At 31.4% G+C, this 15,082-nt stretch overlaps 1 protein-coding gene across 4 annotated transcripts in view; it reads left to right on the forward strand.

Moving 5' to 3' along the window:
• The window catches only part of LOC107447835 (band 3 anion transport protein), a 102,421-nt gene that overhangs the window by 78,804 nt on the left and 8,535 nt on the right, over nt 1-15,082 (forward strand). For all 4 annotated transcript variants that reach the window (XM_071183180.1, XM_043041229.2, XM_043041230.2 and 1 more), the window contains 4 exons: nt 974-1,122; nt 2,584-2,778; nt 4,523-4,738; nt 13,593-13,682. In XM_071183180.1, the coding sequence (XP_071039281.1) occupies nt 974-1,122; nt 2,584-2,778; nt 4,523-4,738; nt 13,593-13,682 (650 nt within the window). The remainder of the gene's footprint in view (nt 1-973; nt 1,123-2,583; nt 2,779-4,522; nt 4,739-13,592; nt 13,683-15,082) is intronic.

Consider the following 15,082-nt stretch of genomic DNA (forward strand, 5'->3'; position numbering starts at 1 on the left):
ATGAGAAAATCTTGCTTGTCCCAATTAATTCGAACACTATAGTAAATCACGGCGAAACTAAGTGAAACTTTTTACTGCGTCATAATTTTCAAAACCACAGCCGTGCTGCCAACTGTAGTCCGTGGATAGAGATTCAGACAGAAAGTAAAAGTTTATTAACGAAAAGCAAACAAACGCATTCAAATTTAAAAAGAACGCCATCTGGCGGTATAAAAAGAAAACGACTTCGTAGCTATCCTTCCCAGGGAATGACAACAAATCTTATTTTAAAATGTCACACCAATGTTTGGGGAAAAAATTTCATTTTAAGAATAGATTTATAGTTTTATTTGTAAGTATAAATCAATAGTTTTTAAGTATAAATCAAGGTTTACTAACTCGCGCGTTATCAATTGTTAAATTTGTATAATTGCTCTTTGCAATTTCTTTTTTAATTAAATATTATTTTGAATGACATAATTTCAGTTAATCTTGTGGAAGGAAATTAATAATGAAGTATAATTAGAATATTCCTAAACAATAGTTTTGGCAAAACAATCTCATGAAATGCAGATTTCAATTGAATTAGTTATAGTTTTCTTTAATTGTTTGTTTTTATCAAAAATTGTTATTTTTATCAAAAAATAATCTCTCTGCACTACAACCCTATTATGTAAATCTATGTTTGTCCAATTTTTTCAACAAAAAAAAATATTAGTTAAATTTATTAAAAAGATATTTATTTAATTAGAAACTATCTAATCGAAAATTTAATAATTAAATTTGCTCATTTATTACATATTTAATTATATTGCCATTTTATTAAAAATCTAGTTGATCGAAGTATAAGATATTTTTCATCTTGCTTGTGGGATCAAAATATTAATTTGTTCTTCTTATTGTAAATGTTAAAATTAAAAAAGTATAAGTTGTATACATAGTTATAATTATTCACTATTAAATTTCATGCTTTAAAGATTATTTTTTATTGCAGCTGAAAAAACAAACCAAAACATTGGGGTGACTGAGACTCTTTTAGGAACCTCAACATGTGGCATAATTTTTTCGCTCTTTGCTGGTCAACCTCTAATTATTATAGGGACAACGGCACCTCTGGTTTTGATTGATGAAACTTTGTATCAGGTAAAGTGAAACTTTATTGTGATTATGAAGTAATTATTTGTTCAAAATTTCTTGATCGTCAGTTATTGGAATTTCTTTTTCCTGTATCACCCACTTTTGGCCATTCAAATATTATGCAAGCACTTAGCGGGTGAGGCATGGGGATTCGTTGTTTGTTATTTTTGCTCACAGGAGAATTCGGAGGGGTGTGAGCAATGAATGTCTAAGACATTCAATTCCCCTTAATTTCCATTTTTTTAAAATTCAATAAGAAAAAAATTACACTTTGAATAATTTGGAAATAAATTTTTACATTTAGGAAAAAGATTTCACTGAAGAGTTTTCATCACAAAAAGTAAATGCAAAGGATTTTCTAAAAAATATTCTACTTCAAACATTACAAACTGTATGAAAACTTAAATTTTGTTTTGTGCAAAGTTTAATCTTTTATTTGAATTTTAGCAGTCTAATCTTAAAATATGACTGCTACAGTAAAAATCGAAGCTAATGTTCATTGAGAAAGGTGTTGCGACTTTCTTTTGCAAAACATAGAAGGGATTTGCGTTTTTTTTTTTTTTTTTAATTTTTTTTGTTGTTTTTTTTTAATTTTTTTTGCTGACAAGGTAACAAACAGGGAGAGTGAATCGAATAGTGCCAAAAACATGCTATCGTAATATTTGAGCAGCCTCGTGTTGTAAGAAAGTAACCATTGTCCGATACAGATACAGGAGGTAGTTTCATACAGTTTGCTGTGCTTTCTTCAAAAGCTAGAATATTTATTTTAACTTTATTACTAGACTTTATTATTTTAATTTATTACTAGAATATTTATTTTAAAATTAGTTTCAAAGTTTGTCAACAGATGGTGTTGTTAACGTCAGAAATGTATAAAATGTTTTAAAAACAATTATCATTTTCAGCAAATACTATGATGCAGCTTGAAAACAAAATCTACATATATTCATGCTTGTATTTTTTCTAGAATGGTGTTTTTTTTTCCAATATTGAGTTTTCATTTTATAATTTTTTCTTTAAAGTAAGCTTAGTTTGTAAACTTCAATTTTTAAATGTATAATAGTCTATATATAAAATACAATATAATAAAATGCATTTTCGAAATTTTTTTCTACAAATGATAAATTATACAAGAAATGTAGCATTTAGTAATTAAACTTAATTTTTACCTGTGACTAACACGTCTTTTAAAACATCTGAATTATAATATGACCACCAATAAATAAATGATTTTTTTTTAGTTTTTTGACAAAAAATTCATGGTTAAATTTGTCAAAATCAAACTTTGAAAATATCATTTTTATCTTCTTTTTGCCAAGAGATCTTTTCAAATATTGTATGCATATAATGGTTAAAGGCTGAAAGTCTGTAAATATTTTTTCTAATTATTTAAATGCAATGTCTAAATTAATACTTTTAACATTTTGAGTATTTTCAGATACTTATTTTTTTTATTTACACTTATAGTATCAAGAATATTATTCATCTGAATATCTAGTCATAAGAGTATGGGTTGGAATATGGATTGCAGTAATTGCTATAACTCTTGTTGCTGCTGAAGGCTCGATTCTTGTGAAATTTTTCTCGAGGTTCGTACAGGAGATATTTGCCACCATGATAGCTTTGATATTTATCTATGAATCTGCTGTAAAAGTTGTTAAGGTAACTATTTTTTCCCTTTACAAAATCTTAATGTTTCAAAAATCCAACCTCAATTGTAGTAGAGTTAAGACCCCCTAAAATATAGATGGTGACAGGTCTCAAAAAATCACAAAATTTTTAGATGCTCTTCTGGGCCTGTTAGTCTACAAAATACATTCCCAAATAGCTTCCTAAAACATATATAAGTGAAAACATACCAATGTATCTATTATTAATTTGTCAGAAAAAACTGTAACAGCATTATCTCCTCATCAACACTTTCATTTTAAGTAGGAATCAGAAGTATTCATTATTATGAACTTGAAAATATTGGGTATTATTAACACAAAACATTAAGCTTATCCTAGCATTGATGAAATTGTTTCACATTTATTAATTATTTTGCTCAATTAAACGTTAATGTAGTACTCACAGAACATTATTATCAAAGAAGTATTATCACATGTTCTAAGAACCGTTGGCAAGTGGCCCTATCACATGCCTAATTAAAAATTTGGTCTTATCAAATATGGTCAATTTTCTTTCTTTTTTTCTTTCTCTCTCTCCTCTTAGTAAAATTTATTTGCATTATTCAGCATCTTAGCAAAATTTGAGAGGTTGTTCAATCAATATTTTGCTATATTTCTGATTAAGTTTTTTTCTCTTAAAGGACATTTTAAAATAGATAAGCGACGTCTGGTCGCTGAGTCGTAGCGCTTTGTTCTCCCGTGCCACAGGTCCTGGGTTTGATCCTCGGGCTGGGCAAGGTTGACTCAGCCTTTCATTCCTTTAGTGGGTCGATAATTGAGTCCCAAGCATGCTTGGGAACTAAACACTGGGGGTTCCGTGTTTAGCTGACCACCTAACCAGAACATCTGCTCCTGCACCCCAGAGCCCTCTATGGGCTGTCGTGCCACTGAGGTTAGTTTTAGAATAAATAAGCACGACCAATAGGAATGTTTACATGATTCAAGCATGTTAGGTGATTTGATTGAAGAGACCTGATTTGACGCTGCAAAAAAAGTTTATAATTGTTTATTATTGTTTTATTTAATGATTTAAAAGTTAAGAACAGTATGATATAAAAATTTTTAATTCGCTGCAGTAATACAATATATAATAAAAAAATTTAAATTGGCATGAAATTAGTTGAACATCCCTAGAAACAATAAATGTAAAAGTTTTTGTTTTTAGACGGGGCTATTCAACTGGTTTGTTTACATATCATCATAGCCAAGTACATATTATAATTGCCAAGTACAATTGAGCATATTTCAAGGCTTTCATCTTTTGATAGTTATGGTAGGAAGGTCACATAAATTTGATTCCGCCATAAGAGGTGGGTAGCATTTAAGCTGGTATCTGCGTCTCCTACTATTCCAACCAATGAGAGAACTTTACTCTAAGTGTACATGCTGCTTGTTTAGTTGGCAGCTTAAATCTAACTCAGAATTAATCAAATTTAATTTGTATTATTTTATAAGGTGTAAAAATGTATATCTGACAGTCAGAAAAAATTATCACCATTAAAACAAATGAAAGTTATGAAATTACTTGGGTAAATAAGTTTTATAAATTGGTGCAATGGTTAAATCAAAAGTTATTAAGATAATACTTTTTTTTCTTGACTTGTACATGTCTGTAATGCTTGTATAAATTGTTTGTATAATATTGAATGAATTCATTTTTTCAAGACACATTACGTTGTGCACCTCTCATTGCTATTTGAAAACTTGATTAAAATTCACTTTAATTTTATTTTTAGATATTCAACGAGAATCCACTTCTGAGTACTTATCCATCTTTAAATGAAACATATGTTCCCATATTCACAAATGATACAAACTCAACAGAAGCTTTTGTTCCTCCAAAAATTCCACATCCTAATACTGCATTATTGTCATTGATTTTGACGCTTGGAACCTTTTATTTAGCCTTTTCTCTTCGTCACTTTAGAAACAGCCATTTTCTTGGAAGAAATGTATGTGTTTTTTAGTTTATATGTTAATTATTCAATGTTTTTATTTTTTATTCTTAAATATTTTTATCCTTTTATTAAGTTTAATGAGCACTATATCAGTAATATAGTGCAAGGCTTGTAGTTGTCCTGTTATTTCTGATTTCCCTGATGAAAAATATTTTGTTCTAATTCGTCCTGATTTTTAGCCACTCTTTTTTATGTTCCTTTTTTTGATGTTCCTGTTCAGAGCATTCCAATTTCTATAAATTCACAAGTGCAGGTTCTAACATAATGGAGTTTTGAAGTAATTTTTTTAAATTTTAATTAATAATGCTAGTTAAAATTGCAAGAATCAATTGTTCAAGTTGTTAATCTTGTTTTTGTTCTTTTTATGAAAGAGAAACTCTGCATATATTCTGTTCAAATTTGATTATTAAACATAAATTCACTAGTATATAAGACATGCTAACTCGATTCAATGTAGAGGCACCTTTTTATAGAAGTTGAAGATTGGCATTGTTGATTTCTACTTTCCCCACATTGATGACCCAGAAGTGTTATGAACTCACTTACCTCAAAAGTAACGCCCACTGTGATTAGGACATGCCTACTTCAATGGCTGGTGCACATCAAAAAGTTGACTCGCATCCTCGTTCTCCTCGCACTATTGCTTCTCAGTCTCATTTACACACATTGGGATCCTGCACGCACTCGACTGCTAATAACAACACAGGAGAGACCACACACAACCATGAGCTTAATACAACTCTCAAGACAAAACGCTCAAAACTTGGTTAGCTTAATACAGCTCTCACCACAAGTGCTCAAAATCCGGGGAACTTAACACAGCCCTCCCGGTCTTTCGCAAATACCGCAACTAGTGTTATCCCTGATAAAATTCTCGTAGTGAAGTATTGTAGCATAACTACCACTACGATTATTAAACACTAATTGACTAGTATATAAGACATGCTAACTTGATTCAATCTAGAGTTACCTTTTCATCGATGAAGGTTGGCATTGTGAATTTCTACTCTCCCTGTATTTATATCTTGATAATCATAAATAAGGTTATGTTTTTCATAAGAGCTCCATATCTTGGTCTGTGGAATATAAGGTCTTATAACTAAACTAGATCTGTTCAATAATTAATTCGAAAATTACGTATTTTAGAAATATTAGATAAATACCTGTTAATCAACTATATTATGACATCGTTATTTTCTTTTTAATTTTTTTTTATTAGCCTTAGTTTAAAAGAACATTTGATTTCCTAACCAAATATTTTTAACAGTTTACCACTAAGGGCTACAAATAAGGTCAAGTACAACATTAATAATTTTTGAAAGAGTAAAAATTCAGCAATTCTTAAAGAAAATTTTAGTAATATTTTAAAATAGTATTCCAAAAAATCATAAATAAATTGATGACTCCTAATATGCAGAGATTTTCAATTGACTAATTTCAGATTAAATATTATCCTTCAACTTAGTAGCAAAAAGAGATGTTCAACTGGTTTCATTACATTTTATGTTCCATTAACAACCTCCTGTTGGTGAGTTTTTATAAAAAAATTCTAATCTACCAGTGAAGTGAAAAATGTTTGTTTTAATTTTCATAAAGTTTAAAAATTACTAAGTGAGTTAACTTTCCAAGATCAAAAATCATATGCTGTCTCTTTTTTTATTTTATATTTAAATGAAGAGTTTCAAAAATTTTTTACTGACATACTGATAAGTTTTTTTTAATTCAATTATTAACTTAAAAAAATAAGCAATACCATTATCTCAATGCTTGCTAATTTTGGGCCACTTGTACTGCAGGTTGACCCATGGGAAGCCACATGTTCAAATATATTTAAGTTGCTGACAGAAATTACGATAATTTTAAAATAAACTTCAGTGCTTTAGACACAATTCTTTTAATCAGTTAACTTAATAATATATGTGCATAAAATTAAATTCGTCTGAAAAATAAAATTCTTCAAAAACAGAATACCATGCTGATACTTTTTTTTATAAAAAAACTACCTTATCAAAAATTGATTTTTCGAGAACATAGAGAGATTTTTCTTTAACAGTACATGGCACGAATGTTTATTTTAAAATGAATTAACTGAATTTTCAGGAATGAAAATAAAAATATTTATTAAGCAATGTAAATCAAATGAAATATTTATAAAATAAATTTTATGATGTCTAAAATAATTTAAAGTAAAGCAAATACACTATAGCTCAAAATAAAATTCAACATTCAGTTGTTCAATTCAGCATATTTTTGACTTTAGGGCATTTATATTTAGTGAATTCTAAGAAATTTTATGAATGTGATTCTTAAATGGTTTTCTTAAACACTTTTTTAAATTGCATCAAATTAGACGCAAAGTTGAAAAACCGTTAACAGTTTAAAAACCTATGTTCGAATTTCTCGTGTTGTATAAATCATATTGAGTTTTTTATATATATATATAAAAAAAGATGGGAATAAGTAACAATAAGTGTAAAAAAAAGGTTGAAAAATAACCTACATTGATCAGTAAAATTGGTAACCTGGTGAAATAAGTAAAAATAAAGTATGTCTAAAGTGATAATTAAAATGCGTCATTTGAAACTCGCTCAGGTTGTAATAATAACCGTATTAAAAATAACGGTATTTTCTGAACCATGTAGAACTGCGTACCTAGAACTTCTGAAAAAACAATAAACAATCATAAGATTTCCAATGGAATCAGCACTGAAAGAATCCTAAAAGAATAATTTCTCCTCTCAGACTATGCATTTGTAAGTTTATTAAAAAAAAGCGTGTGATAAATTAAAACGCGTGATTTTTGAACCTGCCAAAGAGGGTGATCTGTGGAGAAGACGATACAATTTTGAAGTTGCAAGACTATTTAAAGAAAAAGATGTAATAAATTATGTAAAAGCGAAGAAAATTCAATGACTAGGACACCTGGAAAGAATGGAGGAAAACAGAGGCACTAAGAAGATATTCAAGGGGCAGGGCCAGAGGAAAAGAGGAAGGCCGGCCAAGAGATGGTTAGACGAGGTCTAAGACTCTAAAAGTCCGAAACTGGAAGCAAAGAGCTAGAGACAGGCGACTTAGGAAAATTGTTAGTGAGGCCATGGTCCAACATGAACTGTAATGTCAGGGAGTTAGTTAGTTAATGATAAATATACAAACTAATTGATATTTTTATTTGATTTATGTTGCATACGCCATGCAGCGCCACCTGTAGTTAAGCAGACTCCCTCTACATTTACTCACTAAACGGCTACGGGGAGAGAGCTCATTAACATGTTCCAGCTCTAATTATGTTGTATTGCCATTTAAGTGTTTTTTGTCATAATAAAAGCTTTAAAACGCAACCCTTGACTGCTTTAAAACTTCATCGACACTCCCCGTCCGTAACATGAGGGCTCGGCCACACACCTATCTCAATTGAGTTAAAGTCAACATGAGTATAAAACGAAACAAGAATCCTCCTACAGCTACACCGGCAAAGCGAAACTGCTGCCATTGATCATCAACAGCAAAAAAACCGCCGTTCCTTCAAATCAACACCGTTGGAAAAATATTTGGAATCATCACGAAAAGGATAAAATTAACGGATTTATCTTCAATATCAAGAAATACAGGTAGGAGCAACTTTATGACTAAACATGTATGAAAATACGAGAAAGGAGGATCTACTACAGATCGCATTTGAATTAGGAATAACTGTACCAGAAAATGCTACGTTAATTACTCTAAAAGGCTTAATTGAATCAAGTGATGTATTCAAAGCGAACGTAGATTTCGTTAAAAATCTAGTCTCATCAACCGTCGAAGAACGAAAAGCCCGCGAAGATAACGAAAGTGCTAAGATAGAATTACAGAAAATTAAACTCACACAGCTAGAATGCCAAATCGAATTAGCAAACCTTCGAAAGACTCCTAGTGCCAACCTGAACTTATCTAGAAATTCAGACGCAAGTGAAGATCGTCCCGATATCGAAAGTATTATTAGAAGCGTCCGAACACTTAGCATGCCTGTGCCGACAAGACCAGAGAACTGCAGCTTATTTTTTTCAATCTCTAGAACGTTCATTTACCACAAAAAGAGTACAGGATGAAATAAAATCTGAAATATTGATAAATATTTTAGGCGAAAAAGCAAGTCATGTTTTATTAAACATTTCAGAAAATGATCTCCGAGAATATGAAAAAGTTAAAAATGCCGTTTTGAAACAATTTCAGCCAACACCACACGAATGTTTAATGAATTTTCGAAAATCTCAACGCATGCCTGATGAATCGCACACACAATTTGCATCATGATTAACAACATCTTTCGAGTATTATTGCAAAATACGCAAAGCAACTGACTTTAAAACATTATCCCAGTTAATTATCGCCGATAAACTTCATTCAACATAAGATTATGAAACTCAATCGCTTATTGCCATAATTCAAGGTGAAGAATGGTTGAAACCTCCAGAACTTGCTCAAAAATGTGATATTTTCTTTACATCAAAACGAAAATCGCTAAGTGAAACAAAATATAATCAACAATCCTTTAACCACGGACAAAATTTCAGAAGAAATCAGCAGTGTCCAAAACCCTACCGTCAACAACTGTTCGACAACAGGCAAAAAAATAACTCATTTCAAAGCTGTAGTCGTAATTCATATGAGAGAAATCCTACAGAATACCAATCACGAAATAATTCCCGCGAAAGCTTTCCCAGAAACAAAACTAATTCAAATCGTAGATTTAACTCAAATCGAGACCCTGTTTGCAAAGTCAAAGCTAAAATATTTAATGAATCTAAGCATGAATTACAATATGAAAAATTTTTCGTTAATGATAAACTGGACGTTCAATCGTTAATTGATTCGGGAGCCAATATTATTTGCGTACGAGAACACTTAATTCCCCCCAAAACAAAAAGTGTTGGAACTGTTCAATTAACTTGTGCTTTCGGAAATGAAGTACAAGCTGAACTTTCAAAAATAAAATTAGCGCTTCCAAGCTTTCGTGAAAATCCCATAACAGTAACGGCAGCCGTTCGTAAAAATCTTTATTGTGATTTAATAATTCCCCCAAATATTTTGGATGATTTAAATGAAGCAAAAAAAGAATATGATCGAATTTCAGAAGAAAATATGATTTCTCCTTATTCTAAAACTAAATTTCCTTTGCATAAAAACGAACAACAAAATACTTCTAATTTAAACTCAATGTCTAAGAAAGAAAATCAAATTACTTCTTTCATTTCCGAAAACGATAATTTTTCTCCCCCAGTTTCTAAAAATAGATCTGACAAGGGTGTAGTACAGTCGCATCAGTAAGACGAAGGTCAGTCATTCTTTGAGATTGAAAATAATAATGAACCACTCCCTTTTCAAACTGAAACCGAAATTTTTTTATGCGAATGCAAATGTACTTCTACTCAAAATTTATTTGAAAAACAAATAAATGAGTTTGATTCAATGACGTCTGCGCCTAATAAGAAAGCGGAAACTGCCCAATCACGTGATCAGCGTGCTCTTTCCGATGTAAATAAACAAACCGAAACCGATATATTTTTGTCAGCTGAAACAGAAACAAACTGTTTTAATTCTTCAAATCCGGAAAATAAAGAGATTAAAAATACGTTTATTGAAAATACGGATTATTGTTTATCTTATATAAATATAGTTTACGCCGATGTTGATTTATCTCATTTAAAATCCGATATGCGTGCCGAAATTGAGCAACTTATTAAATCTTATAGGCCAAATAAAATTGAGAACACTAATTATGTAATGCAAATTTTTCTTCAAGATGAAATGCCAGTCTATCAGCATCCACGCCGCCTATCTATTTTCGAGAAGTTAGAAGTTAATAAACAAATTAAAGAAATGTTAAACAAAGGTATAATTAGAGAAAGCACTTCAGATTATTCCACTCCAATTGTCTTATGTAAAAAACAAGATGGCTCAACTCGCATTGCGATTGATTATCGATGTTTAAATAAGAAGTTAATAAAAGAAAGATTCCCACTCCCAATTATGGAGGACATTTTCGATAGACTACAAGGTGCTTCAGTCTTTACAAATCTGGACTTAAGAAATGCTTTTCACCACGTAGACATTCATCTTCAAAGCCGCAAATACACTTCGTTTGTGACACCAGATGGACAATTTGAATTCAACAAAGTTCCTTTCGGCCTTTCCAATTCACCAGCAGTATTTCAACGATTTATACAAATTGTTTTTCGAGAACTCTTAGAAGACGGGACATTGATTTTATATTTGGACGATGTGATTGTTCCATCAGACGATGAGTCCGAAGATCTTCAAACACTCCAGAAAGTTTTCAAAGTAGCTTCCGACTATGGACTTGAATTTAATTTCAAAAAATGCAATTTCCTGCAAAGAATAATTACCTTTCTTGGACATATTTTAGAAAATGGTACGATTAGTCCCTCAACAGAAAAGACAAAAGCAGTTTTAAATTTTCCAAAGCTCCAAACAGCTAAAGATGCTCAATCATTCCTAGGCCTAACAGGATATTTTAGAAAATTTATTAAAGATTATGCAATTATTGCACGACCACTAAGACTATACAGAGTAGTAAACAATCAAGAACTCTTAGTCATACTTCAAGATATGCAAAAACAAATAGTTCAACTACAACACAACAAAGGCCATTTTGGTATCAACAAGACAGAAGACGTGGTTAAAGAACAATTTTGGTTCCCAAATATAAGAAAGACTGTTGAAAACGTAATTTCCAATTGCATTCCATGTATACTTTCATCACGTAAAGTAGGAAAACAAGAAGGTTTCTTGCATCCCATCTCAAAAAGAGACATTCCTCTAGATACATACCACATAGACTTTCTTGGTCCCCTACCCAGTACAAATAGGAATTACAAATACATTTACACCGTTGTAGATGCTTTCACCAAATTCTAATGGAATTATCCAGTTAAATCAACATCAGCTAAATATGCCTTGGATAAACTACAACTGCAGCAAATTACTTTTGGAAATCCAAGAATAATCACCTCAGATAAAGGATCTGCATTCACCTCAATAGAATTCAAGAAGTACTGTGAAGACGAACAAATTGATCATGTCACAATCACCACAAGTCAACCTCGAGGGAATGGACAGGTGGAAAAATTTCATGAGAAAATCCTCGAGGAAGAACACATACATATTTTACTTGAAAATCAACAACAAATGCGAAAAGAAGCAAAAAACAATATACTTGAGATGCAAGAAAAAACCAAGCACAATTATAATACTAGACGAAAGACAGCAACGAAGTATAAGTTCCACGACAGAGTTGCCATCAAACGAACCCAATTTGGGACAAGTTTGAAACTTCGACCAAAATTTTTCGGTCCATACACTGTGACAAAAATTAGACCCAACGATAGATATGATGTTCACAAGATCGGTATAGGAGAAGGACCAACTGTCACATCCACATCAGCAGACTTATTGAAACCGTGGGAAGATCCATAAACTTTTTCCTTTTTTTTCATATGAACTATGAACTTTTCAATTGTGCAAGAACTTATACACTGACTTTCGATTTTTTTTAATTTTATTAGTGCAAGAACAGACTTTCAATTATTTTTTTTAAAAAAACTTATTATTTTCATTTTGGATTTTATTGCATAAATCAAAAATTAGTTGAACTTATTTAACTGAATATTAATAACAAATTTCTATTTTAATGATCGAAATATTCATATTGATCGTAGTTTTCAGAAGTGAGATAAAAAAAATTTGTAGTTTTATATGTTTGAAAATATCTTTTTATTACTTATTTTCTGCTAGTTTTATAGGTTGAAGAGAAATTCATTTACTTAATAATTTTGAAAAGTGCATTTTTCTTTATTTACTTAATCAACTAGTATATATTATATTAAAATTGAATATATTTAGAATTAGTTTAGATTTAAATTTTCATAAATTTATTGTTTTATATTTCAATTCAATTGTCAAAATATTTCTGTCATCAATATTTTTTTTATTGTGATGTTTAATATTTACCTTTAAAGCAATTAGTCGGAGACCGACTAAGTCAGGATGACAGAGTGTTGCATACACCATGCAGCGCCACCTGTAGTTAAACAGACTCCCTCTACATTTACTCACTGAACGGCTACGGGGAGAGAGCTCATTAACATGTTCCAGCTTTGAAACGCAACCCTAGACTGCTTTGAAGCTTCAGCGACACTCCCCGTCCGTAACATTTATGGGCCTTTAACATTCTTTAAGTTCCATCCGTTATTTCTAGAAAAAATTGAAAAGTCAGAATTCTCAAGAGCTAGACAAGCATTCAATTTTTTTTTTTAGATAAACGAAAGGAAAAATTAAAATACACAGCTAAGTAAATTTCTAAATTTCCCACATAAAGAAAAATATTGAAAGGAATTTAAAAAGATTTCTAATTATAGAGAGGGACAAATATCCCCTTCTGCAAGTGATGCCCATTGTAATGTCCAATGATTTTCCAGCATGTAGTGTGTCTATTGGAATGAATTTTATATGAATTCTTAACATGCAAATGATGCTGTTATGAATAGTTTTTAAAATAAATGAAAACTGTATAATACTATGCCAATATTTATTATAATGTTGTGAATTCAACCTATACAAATCTTATTTGAAGGTATCGTTTAAAAAAAAATACGTTCCTAACACTTTATGTTTTACGTTCATAATGAACATTTAGGACCACATCGTTTGTCAGTTGTCAAAAGCTTGAAAAAATCCTCATTCATGCTTATGACTTTGCTTGTGAAGAAATTAAATTAGTGCACTAAATATGTATTAAATTTTCATCAAATGTATATAAAGTTCAGAAATTCCTAAATTTTCTATTTTCTAGGCAAGAAGAGCTCTTGGAGATTTTGGAGTTCCAATTGCAATTGTTATCATGGTTCTGATTGATTATTGTATTCCAAATACTTATACTGAAGTATGTTGCTTCATTTTATACTTATTATTGTTTTGAATTGCTCTCACTTTATAGTGAATTGCTCTCACCATGCGAATAGAATTTGGAGTGAAGTTCCTTGATTCAGGACTTCCAAATTCTTAATAAATTTTCTCGAAAGTGAGTTGCTATCAAAAAAATACAAATGCTTTTTTTAAAGATAAACTTGAAAAGCAAATATTTTATGATTAGAAAAAAATAATAAAAAAGGATATTACAATATTTGATTATTAATAATTCGATTATTAAAAGTTATAACCGAAGTTCCGTATCAGTTGTTTGAAAACTTCATATTAGTAAAATACAAATGAAAAATATTTTTGATTTTAATTTTCAGTTTATTTAAATAAATCAATGTTAAAAAAACATTTAGAAAGGGACTCAATACTAGGTAAGACGCCCGGTGGCTGAGAGGTAGTGCTTTGCGCTCCCGTGCCACAGGTCCTGAGTTCGATCCTCGGGCCGGGCAAGGTTGACTCAGCCTTTCATCCCTTTAGTGGGTCGATAAATGAGTACCAAGCATGCCTGGGAATTAAACGCTGGGGGTTCCGCGTTCGGCTGACCATCTGACCGGAAAATCTGCTCCTGCACCCCAGAGCCCAAGATCAAGAAAACTGAGATGGGCACAGTAGGCCTTGGCCCTTGTGGCGTAACTACCACTACAAAAGTTTAACATCATTCACGAGTATATAAAGCCTGCTAACTTGATTCTATCATGAGGTACCTTTTGATAGATGAAGGTTGGCTTGGCCGATAACTCCGCCCCCACATTGGTGACCCGGACGTGATTTGCTCACGCAAGTAACGCCTACTTCGCAATCTCTTAATGCTAACGCTTACTTCGATGGATAGTCCGCATTGAACGGTTGACTTGCTATTTGTGAATGCATCATTCACCCTCCTGCGCTGTTTCTCAGTCTCGTCTTAAACACACACACAATGTCGGCAAGCATACACTCGACTGCTAAAGGAAACACAGGAGCGACCACGTCTGTGAAGTTAATACACCTCTCACATTCAGCACTCAAAAAAATCCGGTGACTCTCTCCGGTCTTTCACAAATACAGCAACTAGTGAGATCTGTTCATCAAATTATATCCCTGATAAAATTCTGGTGGGGGAGTACTGTGGCGTAACTACCACTACAAAAGTTTAACATCATTCACGAGTATATAAAGCATGCTAACTTGATTCTATCATGAGGTACCTTTTGATAGATGAAGGTTGGCATGGCCGATAACTCCGCCCCCACAGCCCTCTATGAGCTGTTGTGCCACCGAGTTTAGTTTGTAGTAAATACTAGGTAAACTAAAAAAAAATTAATACACTAATCTCTACATGAGAAAAGAGTGAATGAAACTGAAATAAAAATAAAAAGGGAA

This window comes from Parasteatoda tepidariorum, chromosome 7, assembly GCF_043381705.1.
Source record: "Parasteatoda tepidariorum isolate YZ-2023 chromosome 7, CAS_Ptep_4.0, whole genome shotgun sequence".
Taxonomy (NCBI): Eukaryota; Metazoa; Arthropoda; class Arachnida; order Araneae; family Theridiidae; genus Parasteatoda; species Parasteatoda tepidariorum.